The sequence below is a fragment of the Anabas testudineus genome, chromosome 4 (genome assembly GCF_900324465.2).
Source record: "Anabas testudineus chromosome 4, fAnaTes1.2, whole genome shotgun sequence".
Classification (NCBI taxonomy): Eukaryota; Metazoa; Chordata; class Actinopteri; order Anabantiformes; family Anabantidae; genus Anabas; species Anabas testudineus.
The window spans coordinates 13064633-13083071 of NC_046613.1; the positions used below are offsets into that span (position 1 = coordinate 13064633).

The following is an 18439-nucleotide window of genomic DNA, read 5'->3' on the forward strand; positions in this document are numbered from 1 at the left end:
ACATCATACCTGGGTCAAATAAGAAGTGGAGGAACTACACAGAGAGAAAATAAAATGTGACTGAGCAGCACTCATATCTCAGTTTAGTCATTACATAAACCTCTGAACTAGAGAATGCATTAAGAAAAGAAAGAAGCATGTTGAGATAATGACCATTAGAGGATAATTGGACACTTGGTGCTGCAGTAGCCTTTCAAGTGAGCTGCAGGGAGGCTCTACAGACATGCTACAGACTAAAATTATCATTCCAAAGTCTGGGAAGCAGCAAAGTCAATGACAGATTAAACTCAAACCCAGTTCACATCAAATGTTACTCATCCTACTCTTCAAACTGCAGCCGAGTTGAGTGGAGCAGTTTCCAAAAACAGAAGATAACGTCTTTCCATCTTACTGATTTCCTATTCTACCTCTGACCTTTATGTGAGTCTGTAAGATGTGGAAAAAATGGCCCAGACTTAAATAGTTTGTTAGTCATTTATGTTATTTATGTGCTTTTATGGTTTCCTAACAATGCAGAGAGCATGGGGCTAACTAAGCCCTGGTCAGACATTCTCAGATTATCCTCCTGATCTGGCTGGAAAATTCAATCATCCACCATACAGCAATAATTAGGAAGACACTGTATTTAATCGAGAGATCAGAAAAAAAAAAAAAAAAAAAAAAAAAGGAAAAAAGACAAGAAATTTATTCTTTTAAAAAAGTAAACTGTATTATATTTGTGGTGTCGGGTTACAATACACATAAACATTCATATGTACACAAGTGAAAATAAAAACATTTCTCAATAGTAAAAATACAACATGAAAAATATGCATCATTTTAGAGCTCGAGTATTAGAAGCAGCATCGCCGCAGAGCTTCCTAATCTTTCTATCGTCATGGATTTTAAACCGAGTGAGATTTAAACTAACCCTGAGATGTGTAGGGATTGGAGAAAATGGCATCTAAAGACAATTAAAGTCAACTGTTTTGGGGACTTAGGAAGAGGATTTACTTTAAAATCTCCTGAAATGATGCAGTCGGATTTAAATGGGGCTAAATAACAAGAATACACTCAGGAAAGTCATTTAAGAATTAATAAGGTGAAAAGAAGGTGGAAATAAAGACTGAAACCACAACAGCCACCACCTTTGTCTCCATTAATTATCATTAGCAGGGTTATACTTATCAAGTGCATGCTGTTTTCTGAAGTGTTCCTCTTGAAAAAGACTACAGTAACATCAGTCTTCCTCTCTTTGGCAGAGCTGCTGAGGATGAAGTTAAAGTTTCAGCAATCCTATCTGGAAAAGCACAGCGCTTATTACACGGCTCAATTTCCAATTCTCTCACAGGTACGCACACAAACACAAACACGCTCACACACAGAATACAAAATGAAGCCGCAGCACAAAACAATCTCCCAGACAAGCTCAGTGATACAAAAACACACAGACAAAAAAGGAAAGGCAGCTATTATGTGAGGTTGGAGAGGGATGGTAGTAACTATTCATATGCTCCTTTATAAGGAAGAAACACAACATCTTTCACTCCATTAAAGGACATGCATCATGCAAACAGATATCTCAATCACATTACATGAGGCTAGTGTGTGGTGAAATCGAGTGGCTGCTCAACAGAGGCAGGCTGCAGGCCATTATACCACCCCAGAGCGGGGAGCTATAATTGCAATGGGAGAGTACAATCAGGTACTGTGTTTGTCTCTGCTCTAATCTCTATGCCCTGCCTGGCTCTTTTCATAGGAACCAAGCTGCAGTTTTGTCCAGTCTTTTATCTGACTGCTCACTTTAGTTCAGATCTGTCAGAATTCAAACTATAGTTTCAGTGTTTTTAGGTTAAACCTAAGGCAACGCTGATAAATCTGAAACAGAGACGACCCTATAATGGCGAGTACTTTTCCCGCTCTAGCGCTTCATTCCCCTGTGAAAAAATCTTTGCACCTGGTGCCACATTGTGCTGCTTCCCAGCTGTGATTATGACATTTACAGACAAGCTGAGGTTTTTGTGGAGCAAATGAGCATACGACCAGTGAGCCATCTGAGTCAGCACAGAGACTATCAACAATACACAGTACAATCAAATGCCTTCATGTTTATGGTCCCCCCATGACCCAAATACTTCATCTTTGTTGTGGTGGCTATAAACCAGACTATTAAAAGCAAAACTGGGTTTATAGATGCCTTCTACACAAAAGCCAGGCCTCTCTGTAAAGTTCAGTGCATGATGGTGAGAGCTGTAAAATGCAGGCTAAGCAGGATTACTCAACTGCCGTGCTTCACATGGCTACACTGTTTTAGGAAGGTTCAGTACAGCGCTTGTTCAGGATTGAGTGCAACACTACTACAAAAACAAAACAAAACACAACTAAACAAAGCAAGTCACTTCTTAATGTCTTTGGGTATTTGGAAAAGATGGAAATTCACTTTCTTTCCCCTCCTAGTGCTCCCACAAATCTTTTTGTCCATTATAAAAAGGCAAATAGAGATATAGCTGAAGGCCTGCACCTTTGATTAAGTAAGAGAGCAAGCACAGTGCCCTTGAATGAATGAATGTGACAAAAATATAATTTTTCAAGGCACAGCTGTCAAGACGCCTACCCATATATATAGTGATAAGAGCATAAAGTTGTACATTCATTTAAATACATCTGCTGTTTTACTGTAAAAAACAAAAAAACTAAATCAGACTGGAGAAGAAACAGACTTTGGACTAACTAGCTGAGAAAATTTCAGTGTTACAGTAATATCTGAAAGGCACACACAAACACAGACCAACAAATGACGAATAAAATGTTCATTATTGTGAAAAAAAGAAGAAGAAGAAATCCTGCAAGATGTTACATGGAGTGATCAGAGGTAAAGGTGCCCGATGATGAGGCAAACAGAGGTCAGAGATTCCCGTCATCAAGCATCTTGTTGACCCCGTTACAGATCCTCTGCAGGTGAGCGCGATAAACCTCTGAAGGCCCGTAGAGAGCCGCCAGGAAGTCACAGTCGGCAAAGTGATTGAAGACATGGTTGACTCTCGAGTGGCTCTTGGCTGTCAGGTGACGTTTGATGGCCTGGTGGAGCAGTTCACGACACTCATTCAAAATGGCGCTCATGACGCGGCGGTCAAAGGTGAACTCGATCTGGTGAAAACTGACCGCCGTCATGGCCAGAGTGTGGACTTTCTTCCTGTGAGACACAAAGAGGGAGGAGAGGCTGTCAGTTTCTAATTCTGACTGGAGCAGCAGAAGTAAGTAAAAATAGAAACTGCTGTCTTATGATTTCCTTTAGAAAAGTTTTAGTAATAGTATTGCCCTTCACAGCGATACATCTCCATGAAAATATTATCACCACTCTCCATACTGTGCACTTGTGCCTCCTTTAAATGGCTCCAGGGGGAGTTTTTTTATTTTAGTGGAAAATATATAAACTGATGTAAAAGTCAATTTGCCTTATTTGCTTCGATCAGCACACAGTGATATACATGAACTTCAGTCCACCCCACTTGCAGCTTTCAACCTTTTGACACACCATTTAAAATCACTTAAATATATGGGAGGATGTGTCTAAAACCTTTAACCTCTTTAAAGTAGACCCCTCATGGCTGTGTTTAAGTATGGAGTTGGAATTAGGAGGTGTAGCTTAGACTAATGACTAAGAGCGAAGACAAACAGCTGGTCTACCTTTGTCTGGTGTTCAGAGGCAAACCTACCACTATCTCTCAAATTCACGGGTTGGTCATCTAAAGCACATATCATGTGTTTTGTTTAATCTGTACACAAATCGACTGCACACTAATGGCTCAGGCTATTGTCAACATTAGCATGAAATGTTCAACCATCTTAGTTTAGCATGCACGCATTAGTGACATTTGCAAATAAGTGGAACACAAAAATGTACACTGTTATATGTCTAAAAATATAATAAATAAATAAATAAAGTCCCAGCATTAACCATATTTTAAACGTCTTCACAGTTTGAACAAACAAGGTACAATATACAACATACTAAGAAATGCTGGTAGGTGGATTTTGGCACTTTGGACATAGCTGTTTACCCTTACTTCATATCTTTATGCTAAGCTACGCTAGCTCTAAGAGGCCCTTTACCTGAAGTTCTCCACCAGGATCAGCTCCTCGCTGTTGAACTGGTTGTTTCTGTAGAGCACCCCCAGCTTCACCACCATCTTGATCAAGTTCTTGATGATCTTCTGCGACTCTTTGCGGTTGCGTGTGTACTCCTTGGTGACACGGTACAGCTCATCCAGCACCTCGCTGCTAGTGTCGTCGATGAAGAGGTTGGCCACGCTCTTGGTGGCCATTTTGCTCATTAGCTTCTTCTGTGCCTGAAGGGCTAAACTCTTAGTGCTGAAGGAGTCCATGGTCAAGTCTGTGTCGAGATAAGAAAGAAAGGAAAGAAAGGTAGATACGTTACGATAGATGCTCGAAAAGCAATAACAGAAGTGTTTCCTTTCTGCAGAACCGTTTTGCAATTACTGTATGTATGAAAACAACTTTACCAAATATGTTGAAATGTAGAACACCAGCAAATGTAAAATGAGAAATGAAAGGAGAGAAATACTTCCTTTGATATCTGCTAACACGTCATCATTTGGAAAGCAAAAAGGGCCAAATAACACTGACAGCCAGCAGTGTGTGAGGTTATTGCAAACAACGTTTACACTGATGCTGTTTAAACTGCAGGGCCAAGAACTGTCCCCTTTATCAGATAATGAGCCGTGGCAGCTGTCAAATTAGTCCCAGCAACCCTCTGGCTCAGAGCCTACAAGGTAGTTAGCGAAGAATGTGTCATTACGCGTGTAGGAGTGAAGTCAGTTACAGCACGACCACACAAAGCAGACGATGTAATGGAAGGCATGAGACAACAAGGTTTGGGTGAGAAAGTAAGTCGCAATCAGACAGTGTGCCAACTCATTGACTACACACACGTTGCTTGATGAATCTTCCAGTGCGTTTGTGCCTGTGTGTTTGTGTTTCACTCTCACTGTGTGTTTGTTTGTGTGCCTATGCAGGTGACTCAGTGAAAAGACTTTGTGCATGACGGAGGCTCATAAATAGTGGGGGTCACGAGGGCCGCCAGCTCTCACATCGCCTCCCGTCTCCTCTTTCTAATGAGGCAGGTCTGCATCATCATTTCAGCAAACGCGTCTGAATGAATTCTGCAGGTCACTTCTTCAAGGTTGTACATCTGTTTTTGAAAAATAAAAAAGAATCTCCTTCCCTGTGCACACCCTCTCTAACCTTCACAGATCTCCAAGGATAACCTGCGTGTGCAAGAGAGTAAACAGGCAACAAAAAGCCGTTTTCAGCATCTGCTGTACAATACCAGCACAGAGAGATAAATGAAGGTGACAAAGAGGTGGCAGGTAGAGGTTTAATTTGATATGACATGGCCAACAAATGTCTTAAAAAATTATAGAAAAAAAACTTTCATTTCAAACCAAACTCTCAAATATTTTAAGGATACAAACTTTTTAAACTATTATAAAACATAAATAAAATGCAGCTTCCATAGTCAATACTGATGTCTTCAAAATGCTTGCAATGTTTGAAAGGCACAGTTCAGACCCCAAAGATATTCACTAAAACGATAAGGAAAGTAAAGGACAGAAAATCATCACATTTAAGAAGCTAGAAGTAGAAAATGTTCAGTATATTTAATCACAAATTTGTGATAGCAATGTCTGTCCAGACTGAAATATTTTGATAACTATGTGATGAAATTTTCATTCCACATTCTACATTAAACTGATCATGTAAACTGATTCAGATTAATCTTTATGTGGCTGGATAGCTATCCATGTGGGAGACTGGGCTTCGAATCCTGGCTGTAGCCTACCTTCAGTCAGTAGGAGTCCTTAGGCAAGACCTCCTTACACTTAATCAGCCTGCCCTTGTACCTTGTACCTCACTTGTAAGTCGACTGAATGTAAATGTCAACAGTTCCTGCTAAACTTAAGGCACTGATTTATTCCCAACACTGTCTTGAGAAGAGTTTGCTTCACTGCACAGTTCAGATGCAATTCCTTCCTAATTAGTTAAGTAAATTGATACTGCAAGGTCAGTGCACTGAGTAAAACACACCGACACAAAATTGCAATTGGTAACAATAACTGCCCATCCTACTTAATAAAGCACAAGGAACCCAAGAGATGTCAAAGTCACAGTCAGACAGGACTTTACACTCAGTATAATATGAGAAGAGATGTTTTCAGGGCTTAGAATAGAGCCTCAATGCTTTTTTTCGTTGCAATGAAAATGTTTCTGCCATGTGATGCATTAAAAACCAACAGTTTTCACTGAATATATGTACTTTTCTATATAGTTAAAGTTATAGTTATTTTAATAGATCAAAATTATTGTATGGCTGGTTGTACAGACAAATTTAATTGTTAGAAAAAAGGGGGGGGGGGGGTATGAAAACAGGTCCACATTTCTCAAAGTATGCCATTAAAGGAAGTATTCTTTTACTGTCGGTATGCAGACTCAGGCATCAGTATGAAAAACCCAATTGTGATGATTCCTGGGAATACACAAGAAAATACACAAAGCAAATAAGTAAACGCTTCTTCACCTCAGGGACAAAAATGAGTCACTGACATGCTAAATATAGTCTAATAGGTGACTGCCACAATGACAACAAAATAATTATTTTTAGGCAGTGTGTCCCATTCACATAACAGTAGGTGATTAATCTTTATACAATATCCCTCCACATGAAAGTTACCCTAACGCTTAACTGAAAATATGTATGACTGGCAAATTGCCTAACCATGCGCTAAAGAATAATACAAATCCAAAGCAGGAGAGGTGCTATTAGTGCTGCAGACAAAATGAGCAGTGACATATCCCTGCTGGGTGACTTGTGATTTTTACTGTTCTTGGTAGTAGAAGGCAGTGCGTCTGCTGGTATAGTGTGTGTGACTTTCATTCCTCCACCACCCTCTCTCTCTTTCTCTGCAATGCCTCTCCAAGAATATCAATAAGACTCCTTGGGGAGTGTGTCAGCAGGATGCTTCCCAGAGAGGAGACACAAGAGGAGAGGGAGAGCAAAGAGGCAGAGAGATGAAGAGAAAAAAAGGATGAGGTGTGTTACATATCAATCTCGAAACAGGGAAATGTAGATGTTGAATAAGAGGTCATTTATATACTGTCTCATGCCAGATCTACTTTTACTCTTCTCTTGTTGCAGGTCCTGGACATTTAATCGGGCCACTAGCTGTGCAGATCAACGATGGCTGGCAGATCCCCATCAAGTGTTTCACCACTACCAACTGTAACTCTAAACTTGCCAAGCTGCACTTGTTACACAAAATCCTGTTCTGATGCAATGTGTGCGAAATGGATAACAAGAGGAAAGATACTAATGATCAGGCTCAAACAAAGCAAAAAAGAAAAAAAAAAAAAACATAATCTGAGATCTCTATATCCATGTGAGTGGCGACTAAAAGCAATCCCTGCTGTCACCCTCTAATCACAATAGGTCAGACTCAAGACGAAGAGACAGTAAGTCTGCTTTTACCTCCACATCTTCCTCTCCACGCCCCTGCCAGCAGATATAAAGAGTTTTAAAAAGGTACATTAAGAAAAACAACATCTGTCTAAATACTGTAGAGTGGTTCCGTAGTATTGATTAAATTCTGCTCTCGTCAGGGTACACACGTCATAGCTGTCACCTCTTCTTGGATATTAAAAAAAGGACGAGGAGAACGAGGGAAAAGCAATGAAAAAAAATAGTTGTACTTTATTCCCACAAATACAAACATGGTACACACATGGTGAAACTTGGTGTGCATGAGGTCCTGCTGATAGCTGAAAGCAACATAAAAAAAAGGAGGGGGATCCTTACTGTGGCTTTCTTAAAGACAAAAATCCTTAAGGGACAGAGTGATGAAGAGGTTGTCAATCTAGGAATCTTTTTTTTTTGGTGACTTTGCAGAATGAGAGTAGTCCATGCCAAACCTAAATGGCCTGTGAAGTCCAGTGCCCAGGGACAGCCCGGCCAACCCTGACACAGCGTAACCACAGTTATTATAGAGGCAAAGTTTTAATGGATTTAAGGCAGAAAATGACCGTACAGCAGCAAAACACAGCTGAGTATTTTTGAGAAATACTCTAGCCTTAGTCATCGCAGCATGCAGAAATCACACAAACAAACATCTGCACGTGTATGCACACACATTACTAATAGGCCTCGCAGAGCAGCTGAAAATGAGATGAAAAACAAAGAGACTGCAGCAGCTAGCAGCGCCTCGGCATAATTATGGCACTTAGACAAGCTACAAAATCATCAGCTCGCTCAGAACAAGCCAGTATACATTCACTCATACAAGTACGCAAAAGCTCAACAAACATGACTCATGGAAATGACACCAGACCCTACACAGGGATGTCTTGTGACAGTGAGGGAACATTTGTAATGTACCCAGGGACCTGCTCTCGCAGGTGTTGACAGCCATGTCAAGACTGTGTGACAGTCTGGCAGAGGTAAAAAGAGGCTGTGATGGAGAAGAAATAACCTACATGTCCTCTAGAGTCCTCTGAGGATTGTTGGAGAGTCAGATAAACTTGGATGGAACCTTTACGATCAGGGTTTCATTTTCTCTGGGTTTCAGGGCAGTTAAATGTGATGTCTGCATCGGGGACACCTCAGTCTAAAGCTCTGTCTCGATTTCAGGCAAAGAATGAGATGATATCTTCTACTGGTTGTCATGTTTATTGAGTGTTTCTATAATGTGACCAATGTCAAGATGTGTGAGACTGATTCAAAGAATAGGGTCTTTTAACTTTTACATCTTACAATAGAACCTAGAGGCATAGTGTCAGTATTGTGAATGTCACAATTTAAATTGTATTTTTTTATAAAGAAACCTTCAACAAACATCATTCACTTTTGATAGAGCTGACTTTAAAAAAAAACAAAAAAAAAAACCATTACTACTTCATACAGTAAGATGGCAAGTAATGATTATGTTCATCATCAAATAATGTGCTGATTATTATTACTGTGATAGCCTCATTAGTGCTTTAGCACAATGACTGTGGAGTGTAGTTAGAAACCCTAACCCTAACTTAAGATGGGGTACCAGGAATGATTAAAGGGAAAAGCTAAAATAAATCCTTACAATTACTAAGATGAATGAAATGTATGAAATAGTGAATGTTTAGAATTTGCCCTTGAATAATAGCTTAAATGATGATCAAACTTTCTGATGATTAATTTATAAGTCGTTTCAGTCTATTTGATATTTTCTGCATACACTGAAATATTCATTGCCCGTGTTGACTCACAAATTCATAAAGGAGATATTGAAGTCAACAAAGACACTGCACATCTGCTCCTTGACATGAACACGTTTTTGCGTTTTGGCTGCTCATATTGGCATTGGCTCTCCAAGATGGGCATTGAGCAGGATCCAGGATGTGACTGTACTCACTCGTCAGTCAAACGAAAGCTGAGGTGTGACAGGTGAGAAAAGGGGAAGGCAATTGGATACACCTGTGACTTCCACCCACTCCAACCCATGCCACCATGCCTCATAAGGAAGAAGAGGACACAGTACCCAAAATATCACCACTCCTATACCTGCTGCCAATCTAGACAGCTTGGTGGATAGTGATAACAGCCAGCATAAAGAGAAAACCAACAAAGTGTGTGTTTCTATGGTGCTTGGCCACCACAAGTTGCTAAAAAAGCTTTGGCAGACATAACAGAACTTTCCATGACACTTCATCTTACAAGTGATTGGTTGATGGCAGCAGAAAATGTCACGACTTTTATGCTCTTCAGGGATCACTAGTCACACGGATTGGGGCACTGTGACCCTGAAAGAGACAACACCATCAGCAGAGGAAATCTTCACTGTCTCAGAATGAAACCTATTACTGAGAGCAGCTCTGTTTTTTAAGGATTAAAAGTTTACTCTAACTTGAATAGATACACACACACACACACACACACACACACACACACACACACACACACACACACACACACACACACACACACACACACACACACACACACACACACACACAAAATATACACGATTATCTCTGATATTTAACTACCTTTCTGCTGTGTACTCAACATATTGTGCCACTATTTATAACATATTTTCCAGGTGTATGAAATACAAGATAGTTTCTTTTGGTTTTTCACATTTACAAATGCAGGACCCTCACAACCCAGAGATTCAAGTCACATACCACAGAACTGAGACAGCACAATTGAGTATAGCTAAAATCCCTTCCCCTTCTGTCCCTCCCCGTCTCCTCTTTCCTGCCTCAGTCAACTGTCCAATGAATGCAAAATGCCATTAGTTGAATATATTATGAATCTGAAAACAGATCATAAGCTAAACACTTCTCAAAACCCTATGGTGGGATCTTGAATCTGCTTGTTCTATCAGTCATAGGAAGAGAACTCCTACTTGTGAACTTTGAAATAGCACATTTCTGGCATTTGTTTTTGACTTACAAAGAGTCATTTATCAAAATTTCAGCAGATTTATTTTCTGCCATTCAACTGATGATTAGTCAACTGGACGTTGAGTCATGGCAACTTGACTTCCTTCTTGTTAGTTTGTTCAACCAGATCATTTGAGCTCTAAATCAATTCAATACACATCTTAAACTGTGACTTAAAGAGAACTGAACTATTATTGTACTATGAGATAACATATGTTATGTTGAACTGTGAAAATCCCTCTCCATCATAAAAATGTATCATATATTGTAGTTGCGGGATGTTGTGTTTTTATAAATGCCATAACGTGCGCATCTTACACATTCCTATGAACTAAACCGAACTTGATCTGTCTTTTGAAAATGCAACAACACCAAAAATAAAAATCTAAACCAAACATCTGTGGTATGCAAGTTGTGACGGAAACTTGTACTAACAAAAGGTGGAAATGCACTGAATTTGTTTCCCCAACATCAAACACAAACATCACAATATGAGGAGGAGATCACAGCATATGTTAGAGCAATAGTGGCAACTCCTTTAATGCAGTTTTTGTCGGTGTATGCACCAATAGTCCTATCTATTAAAAGAGTAAAGACAGGAATTTTTTTCTCCTTTTAATGAGCAAAGGCACAAAGCTAATCCAAAGTGCTGATGAGGGGGGAATCAGGAGAATCATAAATAAAGGTCCCTGGATATAACTACAGGTATGGCCTGGTTGTGAAAAAATGTTGAATAGCTCTATTGTCTTTTTTTTTCCATAAGAGCTCAATTACACAGATATAGTTTTGTGTTTAAGTATGTATCGCCCACACCAGTGACACCAGCATCTGCAGAATTTAATCCAATCTTAAACAAAAAAACTGTCAGAAAAAGATCTCATAATGTTTCACAGCCTGAGATGATCAAACTGGTTGTTTTATCAGCAGAGCAACAGTCCAAAACCAAAAGATATTCAGTTTAGCTGAAAATCATTTCACCATTTGAAAAGCTGGAATAAGGAAAGGTTTCACGTTTTTGCTTGAAAATAGCTTAAACAATTGATTATCAAAAGACTCAAGTGGCATTTCTTTGAACATTGATTATTGCTGGTTTCGTATTATTAGTTGTGTTGACATTATGGTCCGCATTATAGTGCACCACCTGTGGGGGTGGCAAAATAATCTAAACACAATACACTTGAGCAATAACATACAGATGAGTGGAGTTCAATCAACACCTCTCTGACATGGGGCCAACAAAAATTAAACACGGTAAGTATCATAAAGGCACTATTTATTGCAGGGCTGTTGAACTGGATTGCATGATGATGTACTGTGTACACACACACTATAAACATATTGTGTTTGCTTTGCTGCCTTTTGGTTGAACTCCCACAACTAAAATGAGTGAATACAAAACATCTACATCCCTACATTTCCCATACCAATTAAAATAAAAGCCTCACAACATGGCAGAGTTGCTGGAAAAACAAAATGACATGAAAATTGTAGACACCTGAGAGAAAGTTTGAAATAATAATATAAAAAAAAAAAGCTTGGTGGTCATGACCAAAAGCATTATGGATGTCATTATAATGAGTTCTTATAGGAAAAAAACATCTTTCTCCCAGCTGTATGACACAATCCCTCTCCTATTAGAAAAACAATAGACACTCTGGGTTGTTATATAAGGTACATCCGTGCTTTGTGTTCAGAGAGGACAAGTAACCACTCAAATGGGCTGTACTACTGAAACCACTCCACTTTTAGGGAATCAACGGCAGGATTTCAGGACAGCTGAACGATGCAATTTCATCTTTCATCAAGTTTTGTAGTGTTTGTCTCTCTCTTCTCCTGAGATGTTGCATAACTGAGGAGGCTCTGACTGCTAATAAGAGAGATGATTGCTGGTAACAATGTGTGTGTTAACAACTGTATATGTTGCAGATGTATGAGCCTGTGTAATACTCTCCACTGTGTATGCACACTCATCTAGTTCACTAGCTCTGACATGAGAGCCATAAATGCGTCCAGAACAGATGCAGCAAACATATGGTCACATACTACATGAATGCTTTGGATGGAGTGGATTTTTGCATGATGGTTATGTGCTGTCGCTTTCTCATCCTCCCACACAATCATCTGTGGAGACTCTGCTGAGAAAGAAGGCAATCAGTGCCTTTCGCTCAGACACTATGCCCCAGCCTACCCCTTTTTTTTAAGAGTTTTCTCAGATCTGCCAGAGCCTGCTGAACAATTAATAATTAACACACTGGCATATAATGGATTGAGGATTAATAATTCAGCCTGTCGTTTTCGACTAAAATAGACCGGAGGCTAAGAGAAGTCTGCTATGCTGCAACAGGTTGGAGCAGAGATGTGGGGCAGGGATAAAGGGTGGACTATCAGCACATATAGTAGAAGACAGCGGCTGCAAGTTGGTGACGTTAATTTAGGAACATCAGTCAGTGTTACGCATAAGACTGTGAATACAGCAGCTGCTGCACTGCCCAGGGGCCAACACCACGCTCACTGACAACATTTGTTCTAGTGTTAAAATTCATAAGTGGGTAGTTGTTTTATAGTTACAACGGAGCTAATTTTCAATAACACGTCTTTGAAAAGGGAACAAGAATAAGAAAGAACAAAGAATACAAGACCAATCCACTCATGACTTCAGTTGGACTGCCATGTCTAAGTTGTAATTACATATTATTTACAATATAATTAGCATCCTTACTGCACTGCAAATAATGCAAGACATAATTAAGGTGCTAACTGGTACTTGAGCTATGACCGATGTCTGGGCCCATGACATTTTAATTAAGGCCACCATAAGAGCAAGGCACATTATGACTAATTTTCCTCACCTCAAGCCCACAGAGTATCATTTGTTAACTCAGTATGTTAATAGAGTGGCATGTACTAGCTTGGCTGCAGGAATGACAGGGATGGAGATCAGTGGAAACACAGGGGGACCGACATGAGAGGACATCACTTTGACTAATAGATGACTCAAGCTCATGAGTCCAATCTATTGGCAGATAACGCCATCCCTCACTCTCTATGTTTCAAACAATGCCATGATATTTGCAGGTCATGCGGCTCTGCTCTTTCAGACAAGGCCACATGCTCCGAGTGTTTCAGGTTTCCAGGGAAACTGGAGGCCACCAGCTTGCTCGACTGAACTTTGCAGCGTAGTAAAAGCAGGTCAAACACCTCTCTTGTCTTGTCAATAAGTTACCATGGATTCTCCTCAGCAGGAACAACAGTGTCTCTGGCATTACTGCAGCAGTTTTAAGGTTTGTCCTTAATAACACTGCTTGGTGAATGTCTGGCAACGTGACTGTATTGTCCTGTTGTAAAAGGCACTGAGAGACAGAGAGCTGCACAGATACAGTTACACTGAAATATACATAAATGAGTCTCATCAGCCTGTGCCTAATCCTGCTGGGCAATTATGTACATTGTTATTTATTGTCTCTCAGAATCATATTGTGTTGAAACAAAGATAAAGCTGTTGTGAAGCACAAAGCTATGATTAATTAAGACAAAAGCACATATTCATTAAAAGCAGTCATGGATGAAATCTGAAACAAATGGACTTTAATTGTATTTCTACTTCTACTTCACTATATTTCCATGGCGCCAAAGGCAATGGACACCAATGTGATTATTTTATGGCTGTAACTAATGATTATTTTTGTTATCAATTTTCATACTGACTAACCAATTAATCTTTTACATAACAAAATGTCAGCACAAGAGCGAAAAATGAATAATAATATCCTAAAGCTCACAGTGGTGTCATCATTTGTCTGACCAACAGTCCAAAACCCAAAGATATTCTATTTAAGATTAAGGCACCTCCTATAAAAGGGCTCACATCCCAAGAAGGTTGTTAACCACTGATTCAGCCTGTAAAATGTCAGAAAGATTGTGTGAAAAATGCACATCACAATGTCCAAGGAGACACCTTTAAATTGCCAATTAGCCAACCAGCAGTCTAAAACCCAAAGATTTATAAGAATATAAAACTGAGAAAAAGCAGCAAATCCTCACAACTGAGAAGCCGCACTCAAGGGTACTTATATAATTAAAGGGCAACTTCACTGATTTTTAATTTGCATTTTATGGTCGTTTTAAACTTACCTCTGCCATTCCTATATTAAAATATAGTAACAAGTTTACCAAGCATAGTGATATACTCTTCAAACTCAAACCATTGGAAGAAAGTTTAAAATCTGCGAAGTCACCCTTTAATCAATTAATAAATTAGTTTGCATTGAATTTTCATTTAAAATCTAGATTATTCCAATTATATTGTAACAAATTACATTAGTTGACACAGACAGTACTGTATATAAAGAACTACTTTTATACCCTTGCCCTGATTTACTTGGACCACTTTTTTGTCATGACATGTAGTGTGAATTGTGGGAACTTATATACTGTGACATCTTAAAATTACGAAAAATCAATTCAATGTGGCACAATCCGTTTTCCACAAGTGGACTCCAATCACATTCTAGACACATGTGAAGGACATTTAAAGCAAACAGGATGCACCTGGACACAAGGCACCTTGGAGTGCCACAGAAAAGGGTTTGAACACTTCGGTTAATTAGAGATTCAGCTTTTAATAAAGTAGCAGAGTGTTGTTGAAACCGTTTGTCATTATGGCATATTATTAATGGGAAGAAACAGCTAATTGCACCAGTTTAAAAACTAAAGCAGAAAGTGAAAGGCTCTGAATACTTTCTGAAACGACTGTACATTCGATGTTGAAATGAAATCCTACAATTATTATGTGATATTCACTCTGGCACTTCCTCAGCTCACCAGTCGACAGCTGCTGCTACCAACAACAAAGACACAAAAGGAAGCCCTGGCAACTGAAAGAGAGCAAGTCAAAAAACTCATGTCACTGCTGACACAGCTAATGCAAAGAGAGAGTCAACTCTCTCTCAAATCCGAGGCCATAATTCGTTTGACATGTCTGTTGGGGCTGTGCATGATAATGTGTGCTGCTACCTGCCAGCGCCCGGCTGCACAGTGAAGCTATTCATCCACACTCGAGCCTTGTTCTGAGAGAAGCTTTACAACGAAAACACAGCAGTGTGTTACTAAACATATCAAGGTTTGTAAAAACATGTGTCTCTGCACCTTTTTCAGTCCAGATTTGCCGCGGATTACACTAGAACTGAAAATCTTATGAAGTGTTTAACCCCAACAAATCACTCACCTTCTTTAGAAATGTGAAATGGGAAGATTGTTGTGAAATCACTGGCTTCCACTGGATGATACTCAACCAACTGTTTCCAATTATCCCAAATCATGGATCATAATGCCAAATAAAACCAACAATTGAGCAAACATAATCGAAAAGCCTGCACAAAGTGAAATTTAGAGGACACAACAGAGCCAGAATCCAGCACTCATCAATAACACTGTATGATAACCTTGATACAGAAGGTGATACACAAGCTCATCCCTCTTCTGACAACTTTACAGGTACAGCTGCAGCTTCTTGACAACAACCAGAACTGTGCTCCAGGTGACTATTTGGAGAGTAGTGTTAACATTAATCACCCATTTGAGTCCACACCCGACGTGGTTCATCGTGTGTGTGTTGACACTTGCTGCTAGCTTGGTGCTGCGTTTGAATCACGTCCCAACACATTGACCGTTACTTCCGCTAACTTCGACGTAAAAACACCGCCTGTCACAAACAGACAAGTGACCTAGCAAACACAACTAAGGGTTCATTAAGTTCACGTTTGTCCGCTCACCATAAAACTGCTACAGGAAATTCATCCAAACAAAAAAAAAAGTAAATAGCTCATCGGCTATCGCCTCTGGATTGATTGAACCACAGGCCTCCGATATGAGTGACCGCTCGACCGTTGAGACCGACATGATGGACTCACCTTTCTCTGAGCTCAGCAGCAGCTTTCAGCCAACAAGATGACAAGTTAATCTCAACGAAGCCTCTCAAGTCTTCATCCTGGCAGCGCAGGGAAAGTGGCCTCACTGCATGTTTTGTTTGCTGTGCTTTTTTAGTCGCTTAAAGTCCTCTCCCCGCCTGTGTGCGCGATAAAGAAGCGCGTCCTGTCGCCGCTCCCCTCCGGCTTTCTAACCGTGGGTCACACACAGATGTGTCAATTATTGAAAGGCTGTTTTCTTCTCTCGGCTGCTGGGAGATCGGTTACAAGAGTTGGCTGTAACCCGATTCCTCTTTCTTGTTAAGACAGAAAAAAAAAAAGTTTCAAACTTGAGGGGGATCTGGAAGTGAACAGATTGATGGTGGTTTGGGCCAATGAAGGAGAAACAAGAGGAAAGGACCAACCCAGTCAAACCGAAAGAAAGAACCTTTTACAGCCAGCACATTCCCTGCCCCCATTAGGGTTTCCAGTAATTATCCTTGTCCAGTTCCCAGTCCCAAGGCTGGAAATTTCCCAGAGGAAATGGTGTTTAGGGAACAATGAGCAGGAACTGTGCAGATCAGTTTTTCTGTCACGCACTATGTGATATATTGGTTTGTTAAGTTGCACATATGACACAGTCTAAACTGGTGTTTTTTTTAATTACATCAACATGTCATCATGCATGTCATAATCTACTCATATGTCTTAATGCAGCGTTGAAAACATGCAGTGTGCGTGTCAGTGTGCGAGACAGGAAAAAAATAAATAAAAAAAATCAGCGGATGTTTTCAGGACAGAGGAAGTTTTTTTTTCCCTCATTTGTTTAATGAGGACACAGGAATCCCCGAGGTCAGAATAGCCTTGAATTGTTATTTTAACCCTGGGGTGGTTTTATAGCACTGGTACACCTTACGAGTCTTAGGCCCACAATACCAGAAACTCAAGTCAGCACTTGTGATCCCAGCCCATAAACCGAGCCTATCAATATTTATATACTGCACTCTAAGTGTTTTGTGTCATAATAAAACACTTGAAGACACCTGTAGAGCTCAAATGGATCTGGCACGACCTCTAGTGGTATAATGGGATTACTAGTGGGAAATGTGGAAATGTCATTAGTAAAGTGAATGAAATAGCCAGTGTAAAACGAGAAAATAGATTTAACAAAACATAAGTAGAAGAAGAGTAGACACACAAACACATGCATATTTTTAAAGCACTTATGTGACCACATGCACAGGAATAACCCGTATGAACTGTATGAGTATATCATAGTACAGAAACAGCTCAAATATAGGTCACTAACGAGCTTCTCTTAGCAGCAGACAATGGACTTTCTCTCTATATTTATTCTGTTAGATCTCAGTGCTTCATTAAACACTATAGATCACAAATTTATTACACAGACGGGAACATGCCATTGAGGTTAAAGGAACATCATTAGGCTGGTTTAAATCGTATCTATCAGATATATTCCAGGGTGTGGATGTTAAGTGATGAGTCTTCCACGCACACCAAAGTTAGATACGGAGTTCCACTGGGTTCTGTGCTTGTGCTTATTCTTTTCAATCTATATGTGAGGGATCTGGACATTATCTTTACTTCATACATAAAAGAAATCTCTAGAACTGCCACCTGAGAAATATTGCTAAAATTAAGAGCATTCTGTCTCAAAGTGATACCGAAAAACTAGTCTATGCATTTGTTACTTCCAGACTGGACTATTGTAATTCATTATTAATAGGATGCCCCAATAACTCCTTAAAAAGCCTCCAGTTAATCCAAAATGTTGCAGCCAGAGTTAGCAAGAGAGAGTTTCTCACCATTGGCTCCCTGTAAAATACAGAATAGAGTATAAAATAATTCTGCTCACATATAAAGCACTTAATAATCTAGCTCTGTTTTATCTTAAAGAGCTCATAGTTCCATATTAGCACATAAAGGCAGAACACTTCATTCTCAGAGTGCAGGTCTACTTGTGGTTCCTAGAGTTAACTTTCTCTCACCCATAGTTGTGCTTTACAGGAATTATGTCAAAATCTTTCTGAAGACTTTTTACC

At 39.7% G+C, this 18439-nt stretch overlaps 1 protein-coding gene across 1 annotated transcript; it reads right to left on the reverse strand.

Annotated features, from left to right (window-relative positions):
- Window positions 1-1195: 1195 nt before the first annotated feature.
- tnfaip8l1 (tumor necrosis factor, alpha-induced protein 8-like 1) lies at window positions 1196-16807 on the reverse strand. Its single transcript, XM_026346214.1, has 3 exons — window positions 16383-16807; window positions 4093-4372; window positions 1196-3172 (listed from the first exon to the last, which is right to left on the reverse strand). Exons 2-3 carry the CDS (start codon window positions 4362-4364, stop codon window positions 2884-2886), a joined length of 561 nt encoding a protein of 186 aa, XP_026201999.1. The 5' UTR covers window positions 4365-4372; window positions 16383-16807; the 3' UTR covers window positions 1196-2883.
- Between the last annotated feature and the right edge of the window lie 1632 nt (window positions 16808-18439).

What these genes read in the sequence shown, in the direction of transcription:
- tnfaip8l1 (XM_026346214.1), bottom strand. Translation starts at nt 4,364, where the DNA reads ATGGACTCCTTCAGCACTAAGAGTTTAGCCCTTCAGGCACAGAAGAAG. An exon ending in ATCCTGGTGGAGAACTTCAG is followed by an intron (nt 3,173 to 4,092) that starts GTAAAGGGCCTC and finishes TGTGTCTCACAG; the next exon opens with GAAGAAAGTCCACACTCTGG.